At 45.1% G+C, this 24,144-nt stretch overlaps 1 protein-coding gene across 1 annotated transcript in view; it reads right to left on the bottom strand.

The window, feature by feature from the left end:
• Positions 1 to 6,287: 6,287 nt before the first annotated feature.
• The window catches only part of LOC126253553 (adenylate cyclase type 2), a 330,392-nt gene continuing 312,535 nt past the window's right edge, over positions 6,288 to 24,144 (bottom strand). The window contains exons 18-19 of the mRNA XM_049954961.1: positions 19,597 to 19,721; positions 6,288 to 10,652 (exon numbers count right to left, since the gene is read on the bottom strand). Coding sequence (XP_049810918.1) covers positions 10,524 to 10,652; positions 19,597 to 19,721 — 254 coding nt within the window. The 3' untranslated portion in view covers positions 6,288 to 10,523. The remainder of the gene's footprint in view (positions 10,653 to 19,596; positions 19,722 to 24,144) is intronic.

Raw genomic sequence — 24,144 nt, 5'->3', positions numbered from 1 at the left:
TCTGTTTGCTAAAAACTCTTCAATCCAGCCACACAGCTGGTCTGATATTCCGTAGGCTCTTACTTTGTTTATCAGGCGACAGTGCGGAACTGTATCGAACGCCTTCCGGAAGTCAACAAAAATAGCATCTACCTGGGAGCCTGTATCTAATATTTTCTGGGTCTCATGAACAAATAACGCGAGTTGGGTCTCACACGATCGCTGTTTCCGGAATCCATGTTGATTCCTACATAGTAGATTCTGGGTTTCCAAAAACTACATGATACTCGAGCAAAAAACATGTTCTAAAATTCTACAACAGATGGACGTCAGAGATATAGGTCTATAGTTTTGCGCATCTGCTCGACGACCCTTCTTGAAGACTGGGACTACGTGTGCTCTCTTCCAATCATTTGGAACCCTCCGTTCGTCTAGAGACTTGCGGTACACGGCTGTTAGAAGGGGGGCAAGTTCTTTTGCGTACTCTGTGTAGAATCGAATTGGTATCCCGTCAGGTCCAGTGGACTTTCCTCTGTTGAGTGATTCCAGTTGCTTTTCTATTCCTTGGACACTTATTTCGATGTCAGCCATTTTTTCGTTTGTGCGAGGATTTAGAGAATCGTTGTGCATGTTTCACGTGTTTTATGTTATGTAAATTTCGTGTGTGTATGTTACGTCAGTATTGTCACTGTCACACGTATGATCGTCAATACTGGAGTCACTGGCTCTCTCTATGTCGGCCTGTCTTTGTCTTTGCACCTTCTACACTGATAAGTCTTTTTGTATATGTCATGTTCCGCTTTTGAGATGTTGTTGGCGATTGCTTTCAACTGTGTATCTGGGTTCCTCAGTGCATCGTATAGTGTTGTTCCCGTTATGTTTTCTATGTTACTGCATAAGTAGGCGTATCTAATGCATTTCAAAATGGAGTGTTCAGGGGAACCAATTTCCCCGCATGGGCAACGCTTGCTTTCTGAAAGCCACATGCAATGCATGTGGGTGGGATAAGGACCATGTACACTCAGAAAACGAACCATGCCTCGGCTGGGAACCGCTCCTTGGTACTGGGAAAATGTGAATAGACTCGACGGCCCCGATTGCTCTCGTCCCACACGTTTTGCCAGGCGTCCACCCGCCAATTTTTCAGTTGTCGCCTGATTCTATGTGCCGCCCAGTGGTCTGTAACTCCTTCTCAGCTCTTTAGCCAGTGTGTTATAGCCCGATAACTGATGGTTATCAGATATACTCCGAGCACCACATACAGTGAATCGACTGATGTGGTGTCGAACCCTCAGATAGTCCAAGTAGCGCATTCCTCTGTTCCCGCCTAACAGTGGTCCTGTTCATGACGAGAGCTAGTCTGCGTGCCGATGTGCTAGCTGCAAAGCGCAATACCAACTCGAAAAATGCGCAGTGACACATTCTTATGTGTGTGAATGATAGTATGTGTCGTGTCGAATTTAATGTCGCTAGTTTGTGAAGCATACTTTCGACTTTGTTGTGATTAGTAGTATGTGTTCGTTTAAGCTATGTCGTACGTCAGTGTGTACCCCAAGATATCTAGCTGCTACTTCGCGTTTTATGTTTATGTTGCTTATTTTAATTGCTGGGTGTCATTAAGGATTATGTAAGTTGTTTTTGCGCTGCTATGGCTAATTTGTTTTGGTTGAACTATTGCCGTATTGTGTGTAGCATACCACTGGCCTTGTTTTCCAGCATTTCTCTTGCGTTGGCTGATATCACAACTAACAGGTCGTCAGCATAACGATCCCTGGATTAAATTCAAGAGCAGTTCGATTGTAATATCCGAGACGATGGGTCCAGAGATAGAGCCCTGTGGATATCCTTAGGTAATCGTTTCTACACTGGGAAACCCTCCAGTTTTATTCTATTTTCGGATTCTACATAAAAAAATAAGTAAGGTTGTTTCTCGTTCGTGGTAGATGGTGCTATAATCGACAAATATCAAGTGTTTTTGCAATTAAGCGCCCACGCATTTGATTCTACATTTTGCTTACGATGTAAATGTAAATGTTTATGTTCTAACGGTTGATATTTATGTTAGAAATTTACTTTAGCGTTGCAAATTTGATTGTACAGCGCAGTATGGTTAGCTGTTCCAATGTCTGGTTAGAAAATACGTTTATCAAGACCCAGGAACAACGGCGTGGATGTAATAGATTTCTGTTCCCATCGGTATGTTTGATATCGGTGAGACCCCCTGTCTCTCACCACTGATTTCGGTGAGCCCCTTTGCTTCTTAAAATAATTGTAATTAACACTGCTTTTAAGTTGTGTACTTGCATACCATGCACACAATTATAAAAGTATCGAAATGGAATGACGTTAGTGTCAGCCTTTATTGTGAATCAAAATTATGGTAAGAGGTAAGGAGACTCATCGAAGTCAAACACCCGAATGGTGAGAGGCAAGACGACTCGCCAGTACCAAACATCCTGATGGGAGCAGAAAACTATTACAACTATTACTATTGTTCTTGGATCACGTTAACTAACCAGACATTTAAATGGCTAATATGACAACACTGCAAATTCTTCTGGAATGCAAATGGTGCACAATTTGACTCAGGTGCGGCCAATTATTAATGCCGAGAGTAGTATAAACTGCCTGAGGTTCCGTCATACCGACGCATCTCTCTGGAATAAGTAACCAAAGATGTATATTTGGGGTCTCAGTGTGAAGCGATTACAGAGATCGGATGTGTTTTACGTTGGAGAGATTTTGCTATTGTTGTGCGACGCTATTAAGCTCCATTGTGAATGTTTAGTTAGTCGATGGCACAATAACCAAATTCAATAAATAATACGCGTTCAAGGTGTGAATTTATCAATTTATAAAAGATTTGACAAACATTCTTCAGATATCACGTGGCGTATATCGATCGGATAGTGCGAGCCTGCATCTTTTCACGGTCGATATTATTCGAGAGAATATCTCAGAAGCAATAAACTTTTCGTTGATAAAAAATGTTAGACACATCAGTCCATACGCATCATACAACATATCACCTAGTTGTCCCGAATGATCTTCGTAGCGAAATAGACATTTTAGAGATTTCAGGTGGAGCACTTCCGACGAGGAGTATCAGCGAGATCGGCGCTGCGGGACATACATCTAGCTCTCCTGTGGTATTTAAAACCAAAGACTTATATTCTTTAGCTTTTGAGAGACTGAAGCTAAAACCTAAATAAAACCACTGGAGATCATAACTAAAAATCACCAAAAATAAATAAGAAGCAGAGAATTTTCTTAAGCATAATTTATGAAATAAATAAATTAATTAAAATATAATAAAAAGTGAGTATTCTAGTTTCGCTGTCAAGAAAGTAGATTTTACTAGCACACATACTGCCATCCTTTATAGAACCACAAAAGGGAATAACACTTCTGCTACTGTGGACGATCTGACTGAACCCATAGCCATATTCAGTTACAATATTCCAATATCTAGTTTCTTTTTTTCTTTATGGTTCAGAAATATTTATTTAATGGAATCACGTATCGATGTTACACATGTAGGCGATTCGCTTAAACCAGTTTTTACCAACTTTTAACTCTACAAAAATTTTTAGTATTTAATATACTTCCTATGAAGACGAGATATAGTCTCTTTACCTTATTATCTAGCTTAGCAGTCGATAAAATTGTGTTATACAGAAGTCATGGGATAGTGATATACATGTTTAAAAATGGCGGTAGTATCACGTACTTAGGGTATAAAGGGACAATGCAGTGGCGCAGCTGTCGTTTGTACTCAGCTGATACATTTCAAAATGGTCCCAACATGATTAAGGTCGTACGACGGGAATTAATACACTCCTGGAAATTGAAATAAGAACACCGTGAATCCATTGTCCCAGGAAGGGGAAACTTTATTGACACATTCCTGGGGTCAGATACATCACATGATCACACTGACAGAACCACAGGCACATAGACACAGGCAACAGAGCATGCACAATGTCGGCACTAGTACAGTGTATATCCACCTTTCGCAGCAATGCAGGCTGCTATTCTCCCATGGAGACGATCGTAGAGATGCTGGATGTAGTCCTGTGGAACGGCTTGCCATGCCATTTCCACCTGGCGCCTCAGTTGGACCAGCGTTCGTGCTGGACGTGCAGACCGCGTGAGACGACGTTTCATCCAGTCCCAAACATGCTCAATGGGGGACAGATCCGGAGATCTTGCTGGCCAGGGTAGTTGACTTACACCTTCTAGAGCACGTTGGGTGGCACGGGATACATGCGGACGTGCATTGTCCTGTTGGAACAGCAAGTTCCCTTGCCGGTCTAGGAATGGTAGAGCGATGGGTTCGATGACGGTTTGGATGTACCGTGCACTATTCAGTGTCCCCTCTACGATCACCAGTGGTGTACGGCCAGTGTAGGAGATCGCTCCCCACACCATGATGCCGGGTGTTGGCCCTGTGTGCCTCGTTCGTATGCAGTCCTGATTGTGGCGCTCACCTGCACGGCGCCAAACACGCATACGACCATCATTGGCACCAAGGCAGAAGCGACTCTCATCGCTGAAGACGACACGTCTCCATTCGTCCCTCCATTCACGCCTGTCGCGACACCACTGGAGGCGGGCTGCACGATGTTGGGGCGTGAGCGGAAGACGGCCTAACGGTGTGCGGGACCGTAGCCCAGCTTCATGGAGACGGTTGCGAATGGTCCTCGCCGATACCCCAGGAGCAACAGTGTCCATAATTTGCTGGGAAGTGGCGGTGCGGTCTCCTGCGGCACTGCGTAGGATCCTACGGTCTTGGCGTGCATCCGTGCGTCGCTGCGGTCCGGTCCCAGGTCGACGGGCACGTGCACCTTCCGCCGACCACTGGCGACAACATCGATGTACTGTGGAGACCTCACGCCCCACGTGTTGAGCAATTCGGCGGTACGTCCACCCGGCCTCCCGCATGCCCACTATACGCCCTCGCTCAAAGTCCGTCAACTGCACATACGGTTCACGTCCACGCTGTCGCGGCATGCTACCAGTGTTAAAGACTGCGATGGAGCTCCGTATGCCTCGGCAAACTGGCTGACACTGACGGCGGCGGTGCACAAATGCTGCGCAGCTAGCGCCATTCGACGGCCAACACCGCGGTTCCTGGTGTGTCCGCTGTGCCGTGCGTGTGATCATTGCTTGTACAGCCCTCTCGCAGTGTCCGGAGCAAGTATGGTGGGTCTGACACACCGGTGTCAATGTGTTCTTTTTTCCATTTCCAGGAGTGTAGATTGGTAGGTGGAGCTTGACCCATGGCACCTTCCATTTCGTAAATCTTTAGGGAACTCAATTTTCCGAGATCCACAGTGTCTAAGGATACCAAATTACAGGCGTTGCCTCTCTCCAATGACAGTGCTAGCAGACAAGCGACACTGCGAGAAACAGCGACAGAAATCAATGTGGGGCGTACGGCGAACGTTTCTGGGTCAGGGCAGTGCGGCTAAATTTGACGTTGATGGGCTATAGCAGCAAATGACAGACGCGAGCGCCTTTGCTAACAGCACGACATCGCCTGCACCGCCTCTCAAGGGCTCGTGACCATATCGGTTGGACCCTAGACGACTGGAACTCCATGGCCTGATCAGATGATTCCCGATTTGAATTGGTAAGAGCTGACGGTAGGGTTCGAGTGTGACGCAGACCCTACAAAACTGTGGACGCAAGTTGTCATGTAGGCACTGTGGAAGCTGGTGATGGCTCCGTAATAGTGTGGGCTGCATTTACATGGAGTGGACTGGGTCCTCTAGTCCAACTGAACCGATCGTTGACAGGAAATGTTTATGTTAGGGTACTTGGAGCCCATTTGTTGGCATTCATGGACTCCATGTTTCCAAACAAAAATATTATATCACCAGGCCCAATTGTTCGCGAATGGTTTGAAGAACATTCTGGATAATTCGAGGGAAAGATCTGGCAACCCAGATCGTTCGAGATGAATCCCATGGGACATAGTCGACAGGTCAGTTCGTGTACAAAATTCTGCAATGACAAGGCTTCTGCATTTATGGATTGCTACGGCGGCAGCACGGCGCATTATTTGTGCAGGGGTTCTCCAACGACTTAATGAGTCCAGGCCACGTTGAGATGCTGCTCTACGCCGGACAAAAAGGAGGTCCGACACGACATTAGAAGGTATTGCACGACTCCACGACTTTTTTCACTGCAGCGTACGTGAATTTCGCTGTCCCATTAGTTTTGTCTTCTCAGTGTATTTTTCATTAGCTCCTGTGGAAGAATTTTATCGAGGGACATTAATGAAAAGGAACAGAGAGGAGAAATATAAATAACATGCTTTTATTAAATGCACATTTACATTTATATACATAAATAATCTTATTTGTTGCACTGGTTACATGCCATTCCTAGTTGTAACCTGAATCTCGGAATGTATTGAATGTTAACATCCTAGCTCTTACTTCTCATATTCTACCTACTTCACAGATACTATTTTAGTTTGTGCAAACCAAAGCCTAAAACACACCAACGAGTAATGCACATCGTAGTGCCTACTATTCAACTTCTCTACGCTGCTGCTTGACATAGCAAGGTATCTCACCTGGCATGGAGGGTGATCACTACAGCACTACAGGAAATGCACTATGCGCAAAAGGGAATCTGAAGTAGACACATCAAGTAATTCAGCAATTTGACCAAAACCTGTAAAGGCTTCATGTTGTCTTCATCTCATAAACTGATGTCTCTAAAAATCTATCTACAACACTTCCACAACAGTAATATTTTCTATGTTCACGCACTATTGTCTGGCAAACTAAATAACACAAATGTGAATGCAGCTAAAACACACCTATGTGTACTTTAACAATGTTCATGTTGTTTGATATATTTCAAGAATCATAGCAGTGTTGTTTCCTGAAGTCAGTCATACTAGGCAAGATTAAGGCTGTTCTTAGGAAATGTGCGTGCTTCTAGTAACATTATCTAGAAGCTAGATTTTACTGACATTGTGACTGCAACTGTATAACTATAAACTGATATCAAATTTCAAGGCAGTTACCAACCAAACAGGAAAAAATGACTGCTTGCTGTCAAATAGTTAAGTTTATTTTTGGCAATGTGTTTCCTTGTATACCAGCAAAAATAGGAATTCTCCTCTTCACTAAAATTTGAAATTCAGAAGGATGCCCAAGGAAAGCACCTAAGAAAACGCCCACAGTCAATATGCTATTAGTTGACTCATAGTACAGTAAAGTTTTATTGCACATAAACACAGTAACCTACACTGTGTACTACCCTGCAGTAGGTAACCTTGGAACTAATCAAGAACTCATAATGCATCTATCATGTTTCTCAGTGAGATACGAAAGTAAGACTTCCTGGTTTAGACAGGAAAGCAATGATGTCTCAATAACAGAAAGTACTCTGGTCTCGTCTAATAATCAAGTCTGAAAAGTACAGAAGTTTTTTGTAACACAGTTGTTCATTTTGGGAATGGTACTGGTTGACTGGCTATGGAGCCAAATTGTAAGTTTTTTTAATTTGATAAAAATTTGCAGAAAGTAGTTATTTGTCTAAGAACTTGTCGGCAGACGGCAGGAAAGGCAGGGCAAGGTAGTCCACGAGCGACTACAACCAGAGGCATCTTTCTCTCTGTAAGGCAGGCAACAGGATGCAGTATTTGAAAGCTGCTGCGATAAGGTAAGGTATGTGAACTCCAGTACAATTTAAGTTACCAAAAAGTAGTGTCCTGGGAGCCACTTGCTAGACTAACATAATGAGTGGAGCGAAGGTGAGTGATGTTTTATCATTGTTGTATTTAATATATAAAACCATCAATCTAGAAACATGACAACATTTAGAAAAGAATAAGAATTTATAAACATCTGCATCTCTGTTTCACCTAAATTGGTTCTTTGGACACATAAGTCAAATGAGGTTGTGGAGAAAAAATGCTTAAAATGAAATGGAATGGAATGACATAATGAGAAATGAAGAATTATGAAGAAAGGGGGAAAATTTAATGGAGATGATAAGAATAAGGAAAAAATCACTGTTGGAAATACTGTGATGATACTGCCTGCAATGAAGAATGAATAATTGGAGGGAAGAGAGCGAGGGCAAGAAGAAGGCTTGGAGTGCTATATGACATTACAAATTAATGAACTGCCAGCATATCAAGGAAAAAGCATAGGACAGAAAACATTTTGAGAGCCTAGAGATAGGTGTCTAAGAAGAAAACTAAGTTATCGGATCATGTGAACGTTTCTAGAATACTCTAATGTGCTGGTCATTTGTACATCTTCAGAAATGACTATACCTGTCACTTGGTAATTACTATGGTGTGTGAAATTCTGAAATGTACATTTTCCTCTCCAGTGGTGAGCCAGTTTATCATTATCTATCGTCATAGTGTGGAACGGTTATTGACGTGCCAATGTTTCTTTATGGCCTGTCTTAGAGTAACACAGATTTACATTTGAACTGTTTCAAATGAACTGTATTGACGTGTTTCCATTCTTAAATGTGTTTCCCAGCACAATTTATATTTCTTGTGGTACCTTTGGCTTTTGGTACTAATTAATAGTACCCACATCACCGTACGCATTTCCCCAAGAAAGAAACATCAACATTTAAAAAGAAAGAATGAACAAATTTAACAGAGGGGCAAAGAGAGTGATTACACGTCTCTACTCCAATACTGAATTTCTCTTTGGGTGAGTCATACAGGAGGCAGATATATATATTATTTCATGGCTGGTTGTCATTGTCTAAAGGGTATTGAAGGTTCTTGTAGAAGCATGGATGCAAAGGAAACAACGTCACCATCACTGGAACAACAGTAAATAGGTAAAAATGTGTGTACAAATAAATTTTCTGATTAGCTTTGCAATAATGATCCCCATGAGAAGATAAGTTTCTCTTTCGAAGGGACATCTAGTTTCAAACTGGTTACGTCGTGGTGGACACAAATCTACATCAAATTCCATACACAACTGCTAAAGTTAGAAAACAATGGAAACTTGATTGCAACTAAAGCAAGAATAAATTTTGAGACAAGTGTTGCTAGAGCATGTTTCTTAGCAATAGTGACAGCCAAGTTACAAGCAGACAACCGTCTTTGAATTGGATAGTCACATTGCACATAGAGGTTATATTAGTCCTCAGAATGGCAGTGAGTGTTTGAGAATTACTGCTCCTACATGTATTTCGATTACAGTTCAGCACAAACGATTGGAATATGTCTGTTCCACAAGGGGAACAAATTGCTGAGTGATTGCAAGAAAGCAATTTCAAGAAACTCAGATAAATATACTTTGATCCTATCAATCTATTGTGTGTCTCTCTCATGTTCAAAATGTGTTCTTGTTTCTTGTAATGCATAATCAGAACAATGCTGACACATAAAATAAAAGAACTTCTAACTTTAAGTTCCTTCACACCATGAATGGCTAATGGAACGAATGGTAATAAAAACAGTACTGTAGTGTCTGGTAAGGTGCTCACAAAGAATTGTATTTCTCTTGAACTGATGAAAAAGCTTCTCCTAACAGTTGTATTCACTAGAGTCTGTTAAGTTGGTGCCACTGATCATAGTGTCATCAAACATTTTCGAATGATCTTCGATCGACTAGTGAAATATACCTACGTTTTATGACCAACTCAGGTTTCAGTTTCCAGGGCAAATCGTTCACAACATGTCACTCCTTAAGATTAAAGTAACAATAAAAGAAATTTTATGATAAAAATATTCCTTCCTGAAACATTGCTCTTCGTATTTCCAGTGCATAGCAGAAAAACTGAACAAGCACCTTTTAGTATCAAGAGGGAATGATAAATGGACTACCCACAGGGCACATAGCAAACAATTTCTCTTACCACCAAATTTCAATTTAGAAATAAAGTCAATCCTAATCTCTGAAGAATATCGGTCAAATTGTTTCACGTTTAAATAAGTAAAGTAGTGAAAATGTTTTACATACCAGCAGCAATGCAGTAGCACTCTGAGCATTTACCTTCTCATAATGCCACAACAAGTACAAATATAAGTTAGGTTCAAGGACTTTTGAATACCAGTAGGAAATGAGAACTGTACTGAGAATTCCAGTAGAACTTATTTCACAACCTGACGATATGTCGCATCAGAAGCAAAAGTCTCATAAGATCTGGGTAGTAAAAACCAGCCATTCCGTTTATCACCGATAAGATCATGAAACAATCCAACAAGCTGTGCTAAACCTTGTCACTAATTTAGTGCTATCTTCAGTTCTCAAATTACCAAAAATTCAATATGATACATAACAACTGTAGTACTAACACATATAAGATGATAAACACTCTCAAGATGAAATAACTGTAGCCGGCATGTAATGTTTCATACGTAAAGAGTTTTGTACATTTTGCCGGAAAAAATTGAATGTGTCGCCAACATCTTGGTTCTTTAGCAGCGAGCATGTCCCAGCGTTCCCTGGTTCTTATGACGACAACACGATCGACTGTTTCCGGAGATAAGCGTCCAACATGGTCGGTGCAGGCGAATCGCAGGCAGTCGACGGGGTCTACTTCTCGTCGAAGGGCGTCCTGACGAAGTAGGTGGTGAGCGTGCCCTTGCCCTTGACGAAAGTCGGCCCACGACACTCGCAGTCGTATCCGGCGGCCATCAGGATCTTGGCAGTATCTTCCGTCACCTGAGGACACCACAGCACAGCCTCATTATAAACACTGCTATGCAGGGACAGACCTGCAACATACATACTGAGCAAGAACCTTTCAACCAAGTCAGACTGTCGCCCTACGCAAGTAGAAACGGCAGTCGTAAATTTGTAACTATCACCCCAAAATTATTTTATTTATTTATTCATTTGCAGGTACATGTCTGCAGTTTGTACTTGGGGTACATATAGAAATCCCCTCGCAACCGTACTAGAGCACACCGCTAGAAGAGCAAACGGAACGGCGCAGCCCACGGATAAAGTACTGCAGGTTATCCAAAAATGCAACACCCTGAAGGAAGCATCCAGGTCAGATTAAATTTGCGGTATTCGTTTGCGGCGAAGAGAGATGCACACGATTAGCATTTCAGCGCAGGGGCACATCACGGGCGCCGGTAACGTCACCTACAAGCGATGGATAAAGGGGGAACGGACTGCCGTGTGGCCGTACTGGAATAGTCCTTTGTTTTGCGTAAGCAGCTTCGGTATGCCCCGTAGAAGACAGCGAGCACCTTTCGAGCGGGTCATCCTTCAGGGAAATCGGTGATCGTGTCGGACGGAGCCAAGCAACTGTAATCACCGAATGCGGGAGGGAACGACAGACCGATGGGACCGATTAAACCCACCTCGTTGCCCAACTAGACGTGATAGGCGTATTGTGTGCGTGGCAATGATGGATCGCTCTGCCACATCGCGAACCGTATCACAACAAATTCGGTCTGTTGCACAACAAGCAGTCTCCGTGCGTACCGTTAGACGTCATTTGCAGCGCAGAGGACTGTCCGCGAGACGTTCGTTGCTGCGTTTATCATTGAGTCAACGCCATAGGTGTTTGCACCGGGGATGGTGCAATGAACGTCATGAACACTGTTTTTACCGACGAATTTCGATTCTGCCTGGGCCAACACGATGGTCGTATTAGAGTCTGGACACACCGTCCTGAAAGACTGTTGAACTGTTACCTTATGCACCACCATATTATATGTTGCGCTGGTATTCCACTTCTGCACCCCACCCCCTCCTCATACCCCTAGTAACGCATTACCAGTACGCTAACAGCCAGCGTTACATCTCTGAAGTGTTGGAACCTGTTGTCCTCCCATACAAGCGGAGCTTGCCGACGGCCACATTGCTGCAAGGTAATGTATGGCCACACGTGGAATTCAATGTTCAGGACTTTTTGGTCGCCCATCGGATTGCATTTCTGCCTTGGCCTCCCCATTCTCCCATCTCTCGCCTATCGAAAACGTCTGGTAGATGATTGGCCCACGATACACCACCCGCTGCTACACCACATCAACCGTGACAGTATGTGGAAGCAGCATGGACTGCTACACCCCAGCAACATCCAGAGCCTCTTTGGTTCAATGCCGAGGCGTGTAGCATTGGTTATAGGCAGCAATTTTGGCAACAATATTGATTTCATCATCTTCCTCACTTAACATGGGATGTATTTTCAATCATGTGTCTTTGCACAACGTGCAATCTCCAAAATCAACCTGGATGTGATTCTCCAACCCTTCTTCGTACAGCATTCTGATTGGCTAGCAGTATAGAAATGTGCTGAGCTATTTCGTTTTAGTTCCTGTAGTGGCATGATTTTGGTACTGTGGTACGAAGATTTCCATGTGGTCCACGACTGCATACATATACGTGCAAATACACAAAATAGTAGTTAGGCAACATCATTGTTTCGAGGTGTTAATTACGTCTTTATGACTGCCCTCACACAGTGTGCTTGAAAACGATTCAAATGGTTCAAATGGCTCTAAGCAATATGGGACTTAACATCTGAGGTCATCAGTCCCCTAGACTTAGAACTACTTAAACCTAACTGACCTAAGGATATCACACACATCCATGCCCGAGGCAGGATTCGAACCTGCGACCGTAGCAGCAGCGCGGTTCCGGACTGAAGCGCCTAGAACTGCTCGGCCACAGCGGCCAACTAAAATGATTCGCCCTATTTCCGTCCAAATTAATGCAGGATATAAACAACACCAAAACAAATATATTTTGTGAAGGAACATATGGTTGTTGACGTCAGCTTGTCATGTTAGGGAACCTACTTTTAATTTTTTTGGCGTAAGTTGTTGTGTCGGTATCGCTGAATGGGAATGTGTACTGACATTCTAGTAACCACATTTCGCATGTTTGGGCACATGTGAATCCGCTAGATACTCGACCTCGTGCTCATCAATAGCGATTCGGTGTTTTCGGTAGTTTTCTTGGTGATAGGTTGAATGGACCATACTTCCTTCCATTCTGCCTCAACGGAAGGAGATAATGCAGCTTCGTGGAATATGCCTTGCCAGAGCTGCTGGAGGATGTACCTATGAATGTCAGACAATGGATGTACTCCCAGCACAATGGGGTGCCACCCTATTTCAGCACTGCTGGGAGGAATCATCTGAGATCCACTTTCGGGAATCAATGGGTCGGCCGAGGCGGCCCTGTGGCTTAGCCACCCAGGTCATTTGACCTCACGTGCCTGGATTTCTGCCTCTGTGGGCATATGGAACAGATGGTGTATGAAACCGTTGCGGAAACGGAATTTTCGTCGTCGGGGTATCATTGTGGACATGCCAGAAGTCTTCGAACGGGCACGACTATCAATGCCTGCGTGACACATGCGAATGGTCGCGCATTCGAGCAGTTCCTGTGAATGGCACTGCTGTAATTAGTATGCTAAACTACCTTGTGTGTAAATCGTTCCTGGCGTCAGAAACTGACTTCAGCGACCATACGTACCGTAAATAAATATATTTCTTTCTGATGTATTCTATCTACTGTATTAATTTTGACGAATAATTTCGGAACATCCTGTATACATCACACATAAATGAAGATAGGAACTTGGAGTGAATTTAATCGAAGCATCAAAACTAAAAGTTTATTTTGGCGCGAGATTTATCAAATTTGCCTATCCACGTCGTTGTCGGTAGGATCTCACCGGCGCAGCCAGCTCGCTATCTCGAACATTGCTCAACGTGCGCCGTGTTGAGATGGCGATAAAACAGCATCAATATGAGTTTTGCGTTATCCCTTTCGACAGGTGCAATGCCGTTGCAACTGTGCGGCGTTTTGTCGTCAAGAATGAGGCACGTCCTGCAGCGTGATGGTCGTAAGGATCTGGCATTGTGCCATCGACCACAAACTTCGCCTCATCTTGCAGTATGTGAATTTTTTCTGGACGTTTGTGAAATATTCAGTCTGCGTTCCTCCTCTTCCAGCAACTTTGAAGAAATGCGTCACTGCACAGTAACAGCAGCTCGAAGAACTATGCGACAACTGTAACCACTGACTACTGACTACTTGTGTTTTCAGTGAAGGGCACACGGTAAGGTGAATGAAAATGAGACTCTAAACGTAACTGTAATCAGTACAAAAGAGGACGTGGATAGGTTAGCACACATTCGTGTGTCTGTGAAAAGATCTATGCGAGAAGTGTACAAGTACCCCCGTCACACCATAACAAAAATCTGGCGAGAAGCCGAGAAAATTATTAGCATATGTAAACTCCCAAACCGGGTCTAAGTCCCTTATTGACTAATCTGGCGTGGTAGTTGATGACAACAAAACCAAAGCCGTTGAAGAAATCGTTCACACAGGAGAATCGTACAAACATATCATCACGTGACCATTGGACAGACTCCCGTATAGACGACACAGTAATAAGCACCATTGGCGTAGAGAAATAACTGAAAGATTTGAAGGAAAATAAATCACCAGGTCCGAATGGATTTCCAGTTCGATTTTAAAAAGAGCATTTTACAGCATTGGCTCCTTACCTCGCTTGCATTTATCGTGAATCTCTCGCCCATCACAAAGCCCCAAATGACTGGGAAAAGGCGCAGGTGGCTCCCCTATCTAAGAAGGGTAAAAGAATGGACCCACAAAATTACAGCCCAATATCCCAAACTTCTCTTTGCTGCAGAATCCTTGAACATATTCGCAGTTTGAATATAATAAATTTTCTTGAGACTGAGAAGCTTAGTGCACGAATCAGCACTGTTTTAGAAAGTATCGCTTGCGCGAAACACAGCTTTCCCTTTTCTCACTTGGTATACTGCGAACTATGGATGAAAGGCAGCCGGCAGATTCCATGTCTCTAGCTTTCCGGAAAGTACACTACTGGACATTAAAATTGCTACACCAAGAAGAAATGCAGATGATAGACGGGTATTCGTTGGACAAATATATTATACTACAACTGACACGTGATTAAATTTTCACGCGATTTGGGTGCATAGATCCTGAGAAATCAGCACCCAGAACAACCACCTCTGGCCGTAATGACGGCCTTGATACGCCTGGGCATTGAATCAAACAGAGCGTGGATGGCGTGTACAGGTACAGCTGCCCATGCAGCGTCAACACGATACCGTAGTTCATCAAGAGTAGTGACTGGCGTATTGTGACGAGCCAGTTGCTCGGCCAGAGCAGCAGTCGAACATTTGCTGTATCCAGAAAGACCCGTACAGGACCTGTAACATGCGGTCGTGCATTATCCTGCTGAAATGTAGGGTTTCGCAGGGATCGAATGAAGGTTAGAGCCACGGGTCGTAACACATCTGAAATGTAGCGTCCACTGTTCAAAGTGCCGTCAATGCGAACACAAGGTGACCGAGACGTGTAACCAATGGCACCCTGTACCATCACGCCGGGTCATACGCCAGTATGGCGATGACGAATACACGCTTCCAATGTGCTTTCACCGCAGTGTCGCCAAACACGGATGCGACCATCATGATGACAGAACCTGGTTTCACCCAAAAAATGAAGTTTTGCCATTCGTGCACACAGGTTTGTCGTTGAGTACACCAGCGCAGGCTCTCCTGTCTGTGATGCAGCGTCTAGGGTAACCACAGACGTGGTCTCCGAGCTGATAGTGCGTGCTGTTGCAAACGTCGTCGAACTGTTCGTGCAGATGGTTGTTGTCTTGCAAACGTCCCCATCTGTTGACTCAGGGATCTAGACGTGGGTGCACGATCCGTTACAGCCATGCGGATAAGATGCCTGTCATCTCGACTGCTAGTGATACGAGGCCTTTGGGATCCAGCACGGCGTTCCGTATTACCCTCCTGAACCCACCGATTCCATATTCTGCTAACAGTCATTGGATCTCAACCAACTCCAGCAGCAATGTCGCGATACGATAAACCGCAATCGCGATAGGCTACAATCCGACTTTTATCAAAGTCTGAAACGTGATGGTACGCATTTCTCCTCCTTGCACAAGGCATTGCAACAACGTTTCACCAGGCAACGCCGGTCAACTGCTGTTTGTGTATGACAAATCGGTTGGAAACGTTCCTCATGTCAGCACGTTGTAGGTGTCGCCACCGGCGCCAACCCTGTGTAAATGCTATGAAAAGCTAATCATTTACATATCACAGCATTTCCTTCCTGTCGGTTAAATTTCGCGTCTGTAGCGCGTCATCTTCGTGATGTAGCAATTTTAATGGCCAGTGGTGTATTTGACATGGTGCCCCACTGCAGGCTGTTAATGAAGATACGAGCCTATGGAATAAGTTCACAGGTATGTGACTGCCTCGAAGACCTCTTAAGTAATAGAGCCCATTATGTTGTCCTCGATGGTGAGTGTTCATCAGAGACAAGGGTATCGTCAGGAGCGTCCCAGGGAAGTGTGATAGGACGGCTGTTGTTCTCTGTATAAATAAATGATTTGGCGGACAGGGAGGGTGGGGGGCAGTAATCTGCGGTTGTTTTCTGATAATTCTGTGCTGTATGGTAAGATGTAGACGTTGAGTGTCTGTAGGAAGATACAAGAGGACAAAGTTTCTAGTTGATGTGACGAATGACAGTTAGCTCTAAATGTGAAAGAAAGTAAGTTAAATCGGATGAGTAGAAAAAACAAACCTGTAATTTTCGGTTATAGCAGTAGTCTCTATATCTCGGCGTCACGTTGCAAACTGATATGAAATGGAGTGAGCATGTGAGAGCTGCGGTAGGGAAGGCGAATGATCGAATTTGGTGTATTGGGAATTTTAGCAAAGAGTGGTTTACCTGTAAAGGAGAGCGCATATACGGCGCTGGTGCGACCTATTCTTAAATACTGCTCGAGTGTTTGAGATCCGTATCAGCTCGGATTGAAGGAACATATCGAAGCATGTCAGAGGCGGGCTGCTACATTTGTTACCGATAGGTTCGAACAATACGTAAGTATTTCGGAAATGCTTCGGGAACTTAACTGGGAATCCCTGGAGGGAAGGTGACTTTCTTTTCGAGGAACACCATTCAGAAAATTTAGAGAAAAGGCATCTGAAGCTGACGGAAACGATTCTACTGCCACCAATATACACTGCGCGTAAGGACCACGAAGATAAGATTCGAGAAATTAGGGCTCATACAGAAGCAGAGAAACAGTCGTTCTTCCCTCGCTCTATTTGCGAGCGGAACAGGAAAGGAAGAGACTAGTATTGGGGCCGGCCGATGTGGCCGAGCGGTTCTAGGCGCTTTTGTCTGGAACCGCGCGACCGCTCCGGTCGCAGGTTCGAATCCTGCCTCGGGCATGGATGTGTGTGATGTCCTTAGGTTAGTTAGGTTTAGGTAGTTCTAAGTTCTAGGGGACTGATGACCTCAGATGTTAAGTCCCATAGTGCTAAGAGCTATTTGAACCATTTTCAGACTAGTAGTGGTACAGGTAATCTTCGTCACGCACCGTACGGTGGTTTGCGGAGTATGTATGTAGATGTATATGTACAAAAAGATTGTATGTGCAAACATGTAAGAGATATATTCTTGTAAGATAGGAAGTAAATGAAAACTTTGTTCTTCTGTGCGTAGGTTAAAATACTCCTCAAGCTTCTATCTTCATTCATTTACAATATACAATCTTGTTAAATCGGAAAATTCTTTTTAAAACACCTGGTGCTTCAGATTACTTAACATACGAAGCGTTTTTTTTTAAAGTAGGTATCGTTTTGAAACTAAAAGACGGCGTGCTAAGATATCTCAATAATTTTATTTTTACATGAAAGCCTGTACCATAATCTACGCACTGACGCCATTACAGTCTGATTCTTCCTTGTTTACGTTGTGTACTGAGTGTTTAAGATGCCTCCGATAATCGTGAGTTCTGCCGACTGTGAAGTACCGGCTGTTATAAGACTTCTTAGTGCTAAAGGCCTAAAAGCGATCGATATTCATCGTGAGATCTGTGCAGTTTACGGAGAAAACATTATGAGTGATGGAATGGTAAGAAAGTGGGTGAGAGCATTTAAAGATGGCCGCACAAATGTGCATGATTAACAGAGGAGTGGGCGTCCTTCGGTCGTTAATGAAAGTTTGGTGGAGGAAGTGGACAATAAGGTGAGAGAAAACAGACGCTTCACGATTTCCTAATGTCTCTCGTAGTGTTTTGTATGGCATTGTGACCGAGCACTTGAATTACCGAAAACTGTGCGCAAGTTCGGTACCGAAAATGTTGACGGATGTGCACAAAACCAAACGTTTAGACAGTACATTGACTTTCCTTGAACGGTACCACAACGACGGTGATGCTTTCTTCAGCCAAATTGTTACGGGCGATGACACATGGGTGGCCTACGTCACATCAGAATCAAAGCAACAGTCCATGGAAATTGAGCAAGGGCATCGTTTTGCTGCAAGACAATGCCCGTCCGCATGTGGCGAATCAGACCGAAGATCTCATCACATCTTTTCTATGGGAAACTCTAGATCATCCTCCGTAGAGCCCCCATCTTGCGCCCAGTGACTAGCATCAATTCCTGCACTTGAAGAAACACCTGGGTGGTCAGTGTCTTCAAGACGATGGCGAAGTCAAAACAGTGGTGATGCAGTGGTTAACAAGTCAGGCGGCAGACTTCTATGGGGAGGGTATTCAAAAATTGGTACAACGTTATGACAAGTGCCTCAATATTGACGGAAATTATGTAGAAAGGTAGATTAAGGTACAGGCTTTCACGTAAAAATAAAATTGAGATATCTTAGCACGTCTTTTTTTAAATTTCAAACGGTACTTACTTAAAAAAAGACACCTCGAAGATCTAAATTAAACAGTACATTCGTTTACTCTTACATAGGAGAACAAGTAAATGAAAAATTATTACTATTTGTTAAGACGATTGTGTGAACTATAATATTCTCACTAAGTGAAGTCAGTCATAGTCAAGAAATTATCGTTGGGTAACTCACATTGGCATCCTGGCAAAGTAGTCGTGTTCTGTAAGCAACCGCGCCTGTGTGCGGCTGCATTTTCCAACTAACCAACGTCTGCCACTTGTTTTACCTACGACTGAACACATGTGAACATTCCCTTGCACATCCCTACAAATTGTTACATCAATGTGTTTACATGAGCTGACTAATTCCAATTGTGAGTCATTGATATTGTAATCATTGGATGGTACCTTCTATGGTTTTCTAAGCGCAGAGGTTTCCATAGACGAACATTTAACGCAATAGCCAGTCTTCGTGCAAATTTGAAATCTTACCAATATTTGGCTGAATATTTGTCCAATCTTTCTTTATTGTACTTCTGTAGCAATACCTGCCTCAATTACGAAATGTCTCAGGTTCCTATTAATATCTTGTACCATGCCAGTAATATACAACACATAGAGCAAAGGTCAAACTTCCCTAATGCAGACCTGAAGTTATTTCTACATCTGTCGATTACACTCTATCAAAGATAACATGCTGCGACTTGCCTACCAGTAAAACCTAGTCCAATCCCCCTTTTTGTTTCATACCTTAAACGATCGTACTTCCGTTAAAAAGTTTTGGCGTCGTTCCTAGTGAAATATTTTTCCAAAGTCAAGAAATACGGCGCCTACCTGACTGCCGTATCGGTTGGCACGGAGGAGTTAATCTTGTTTGAGATACCACAGCTTGAGCTGGCACTGTGCAGCGCTCTGTCGGTTGCGCTACTTGCCTGTATGCGGCCCATGATACCGCAGCTGTCCATGCGCGAGGCGACGTTGACGGTGTTGCCCCAGATGTCGTACTGCGGCTTCTGGGCGCCCACCACGCCTGCGATCACTGGTCCGTGGTTCAGACCTGCGGCACACAACGATACACGTAAACTGCTGAGCTCGGCATATCTCAGAAAACACTATCTCTTTTTATAGCAATGACAGGGAAAGGATTACTGTGCGACATCAGTATGACGCTTGTTGCTGTTTCATTAGATGATAGCACTATCATTTAACGAAAGAGCAACACTAATGTGACCACCCGTCAAAAGCCTGGATAACGACCTATTGCAGTGCGGACGTGCGGGAAGTGTGTCAGCGAGGTCCAGCGACGTACCGACAGGGACGTGGAGCCACGTCGACTCCAGTGCCGTGGATAGCTCCTCTAGGTTGAGGATCCATGACACGAACAGCCCGATCGAGGTGGTACAACGGATTACTCGACTGGGTTCAAATCCGAGGGGTTTGATGGTCAACGGACTATGGTAAACTCATCCTGATCCTCTTTGAACTACACACGTGCGCAGGGAGCCGTGCAACACACAGCATTGTCCTCCTTGTACATGAGATACTGCTGAGGGAAAGTCAGTTTTACGTAGTGGTGGACACGGTCATCTGGAAGGGGCCACGTGTCGCCTCTCAGTGGACGACAGTTGCAGCGCTGGCGTTCAAATTCCAGCACTCGCCGCCGATGAGCAGCAGTCAACATGGGTCCAGGAACCAGGTCCCTTCTGCAGAGGCTCATATACGGTAAGGTGCACACACAGTAACGTTCGGTGAAAGGTTGTCGAGGATGATGATGACGTTTAGTCTGTGGGACGCTCAACTGCGCGGTCATCAGCGCCTGCACAAAGCCCCATTTTTTACACAGTCCGATATAGCCATTGTCATGAATGATGTTGAAATGACAAGGACAACACAAACACCCATTCCTCGGGCAGAGAAAATCTCCAACCAGGCCGGGAATTGAACCTGGGACCCCGTGATCCAGAGGCAGCAACGCTAGCCACTAGACCACGAGACCAGTTGTCGAGGAGACACTGCCAGTAGCCCCTTGGTTCATCTGGGCAGTCATTTACTCAACAGTTGCACGTCTATTCGCCCGTACAAATCTTCGCATCCGTCGTTTGCTCCTGCCACCTATGGCCTGTGCTGCACCGCAGTTGCCTTGACGCCGGTTTGGATAGCGCCATTTCGCCACGCACAGTGTACTTTAACCACGCAACCCGCCACGGTAGCCGAGAGCGCTAATGCGCTATTGCCTGGACTCGGGTAGGCGCGACGGCCCCGGATCGAATCCGCCCGGCGGATTAACGACGAGGGCCGGTATGCCGGCCATCCTGGATATGGTTTTTAGGCGGTTTTCCACATCCCTCTAGGTGAATACCGGGCTGGTCCCCAAGTTCCGCGCCGGCCGCGGTGGCCAAGCGGTTCTAGGCGCTTCAGTCCGGAACCGCGTGATGCTACGGTCACAGGTTCGAATCCTGCCTCAGGCATGGATGTGAGTGATGTCCTTAGGTTAGTTAGGTTTAAGTAGTTCTAAGCTCTAGGGGACTGATTACCTCAGATGTTAAGTCCCATAGTGCTCAGAGCCATTTTGAACCCAAGTTCCGCCTCAGTTACAAGACTCACACACATTTGAAAACGTTCGCACTATTTCATGACACACTAGACGCAGACAGCTGGGGTACACTACTTCCATCCCAGGGGGTTCGGGGTGGCGGCAGGAAGGGCATCCGGCCACCCTCTGACAGTAACACCGCCAAATTCGTCGTAACAAAGCCGACCCCGCGTTGGAGCTTGACAAAGGCCCGAGAAAGAAAGAAAGTATACTTTAACCACATGTACCGCGAATATTTATCAGACTTAGCTGTTTGGGAAATTCACCCATCCTTGGCCCGAAAGCCAATGATTGTGGCCTTTTGGACGTCAGATAAATCGCTCCGTTTTTGCAATACGACAACGACTGCACTGTTTTCCGCTTCACCCCGACACGCTTTGTATACCCTCCACTGCTAGTGCTGCCACTTGCCGTCTGTTAGTGGTTATTGCACGTTCACGTCTACATACGCGGTGGTGACATTAATGTGTATGGACCTCGTATGCCTTTCTTACACTAGCGATATTATCGTTACATATAACGGTATGTGCGCGTATGTCTCGGTGGCTGAGTGCATGAGTGCCAGACTAAAAATCCAGAAGTCACCTGTGGCACAGATTTGTTAACGTGAAAAATGTCAAGACGCGCCGTGGTTGATGACTTCATTAAACAGTAAGCCCCACCAGTAATTTGCTGGTAAGTCATTTGTATGGTAGAAAGTAGGAAAGGACATACCACCTCCTACAGCCCCAAAGCTAGTGTAGCACTGCGCTGTTCACACCTCCGGGTCTGAACGATCTGAACGTGAACAGCAGAAAATTAGACAAAAAGTCGTTACTGAAATCTGAAACATGTGGTACATAAAATCTACTTTCCTGATTCTTACTCAAGCCTTACATACATGTTGAAGAAATTATCTACTACAGAACCGCACGAGATAAGCGGGCAATGAAATTACTTCGCTACTACACTCATGCTCATAAATTAAGATAATTGCAGAATGTGGTGCCACACAACGTGGTACTACACAAAACTGACGCTAATAGTATAGGCACATAGGGAACACAAACGACACTGATCTGTAAGTCCACGGTCCTGGAACACATGTGCTACCAAACGCCACTGTTTCCTGCGCATGTACCCCTATATGGGGTATGATCACCATGCACACGTACACAGGCCGCACAACGGGTTGGCATACTCCGGATCACGTGGTCGAGCAGTTGCTGGGGTATAGCCTCCCGTTCTTGCAGCAGCGCCTGTCGGAGCTCCTGAAGTGTCATAGGGGTTTGAAGACGTGCAGCGATACGTCGATCGAGAGCATCCCAGACGTGCTCGATGGGGTTTGGGTCTGGAGAACAGGCGGGCCACTCCATTTGCCGGCCGGCCGCGGTGGCCGTGCGGTTCTGGCGCTGCAGTCCGGAACCGCGGGACTGCTACGGTCGCAGGTTCGAATCCTGCCTCGGGCATGGGTGTGTGTGATGTCTTTAGGTTAGTTAGGTTTAAGTAGTTCTAAGTTCTAGGGGACTTATGACCTAAGATGTTGAGTCCCATAGTGCTCAGAGCCACTCCATTTGCCTGATATGTTCTGTTTCAAGGTACTACTCTACGATGGCAGCTCGATGGGGCCGTGCGTTATCATCCATCAGGAGGAAGGTGGGACTCACTGCACCCCTCAAAAGGCGGGCATACTTCTGCAAAATGACGTCCCGATACACCTGACCTGTTGCAGTTCCTCTGTCAAAGACATGTAGGGGTATACGTGCACCAATCATAATCCCACCCCACACCAACAAACCACGACCTCCATACAGGTCCCTTTCAAGGACATTAAGGAGTTCGTACCTGGTTCCTGGTTCACGCCAGATGAATACCCGGCGAGAAGCACTGTTCAGACTATAGTTGGACTCGTTTGTGAACATAACCTGGCACCACTGTTCCAATGACCATCTACTGTGTTCTTAACACCAGGATTTACGGGATCTCTTTGTGACCAGGGGTCAGTGGAATGCACCTTGCAGGTCTCCGGGCGAATAAACCAATTCTGTTCAGCCGTCTTTAGACTGTGTGTCTGGAGACAACCGTTACAGTGGCTGCAGTAAGGTCCCGAGCAAGGCTATCTGCAGGACTCCGCGGCCGTCTGCGGGCACTGATGGTGAGATATCGGTCTTCTTGTGGTGTTGTACACTGTGGACGTCCCGTACTGTAGCTCCTGGACACGTTTCCTGTCTGCTGGAATCGTTGCCATAATCTTGAGATCACACTTTGTGTCACACGGAGGGCCCGTGCTACGACCTGCTGTGTTTGACCATCCTCCAGTCGTCCCAGTATTTTACCCCTCATAACGTCAGCAATATGTGTTCTTTGAGCCATTTCAACACAGTCACCATTAGCACGTCTGGAAACGTCTGCACACTTACTCCCTGCACCGTACTCTAACATGGATTAACACACCTCTGTGCAGGTTCGAATCCTGCCTCGGGCATGGATGTGTGTGATGTCCTTAGGTTAGTTAGATTTAAGTAGTTCTCAGTTCAAGGGGACTGATGACCTCAGCTGTTAAGTCCCTAGTGCTCAGAGCCATTTGAACACACCTCTGTGTATGTGGACTGCTGCCTGAGCCACCGTGCGACGACCGCAGGTCAAATGCACCCGAGGTGATTTAAACCCACAAACCGCCCACCAGAGTGTTGTTTCACCACGTATCAGAATTATCCTTAATTTATGAGCATGAGTGTATAATGGACAACTAATGATCCCAGAATGAGATTTTCACTCTGCAGCGGAGTGTGCGAGTCTCGGTCGGGCACACAGTTTTGATCTGCTAGGAAGTTTCATATCAGCGCACACTCCGCTGCAGAGTGAAAATCTCATTCTGGAAACACACCCCAGGCTGTGGCTAGGCCAT

Source organism: Schistocerca nitens, chromosome 4, assembly GCF_023898315.1.
Source record: "Schistocerca nitens isolate TAMUIC-IGC-003100 chromosome 4, iqSchNite1.1, whole genome shotgun sequence".
NCBI classification, from domain to species: Eukaryota; Metazoa; Arthropoda; class Insecta; order Orthoptera; family Acrididae; genus Schistocerca; species Schistocerca nitens.
The sequence above is the reverse complement of the archived record's forward strand: the minus strand, read 5'-3'. Positions and strand labels throughout refer to the sequence as shown.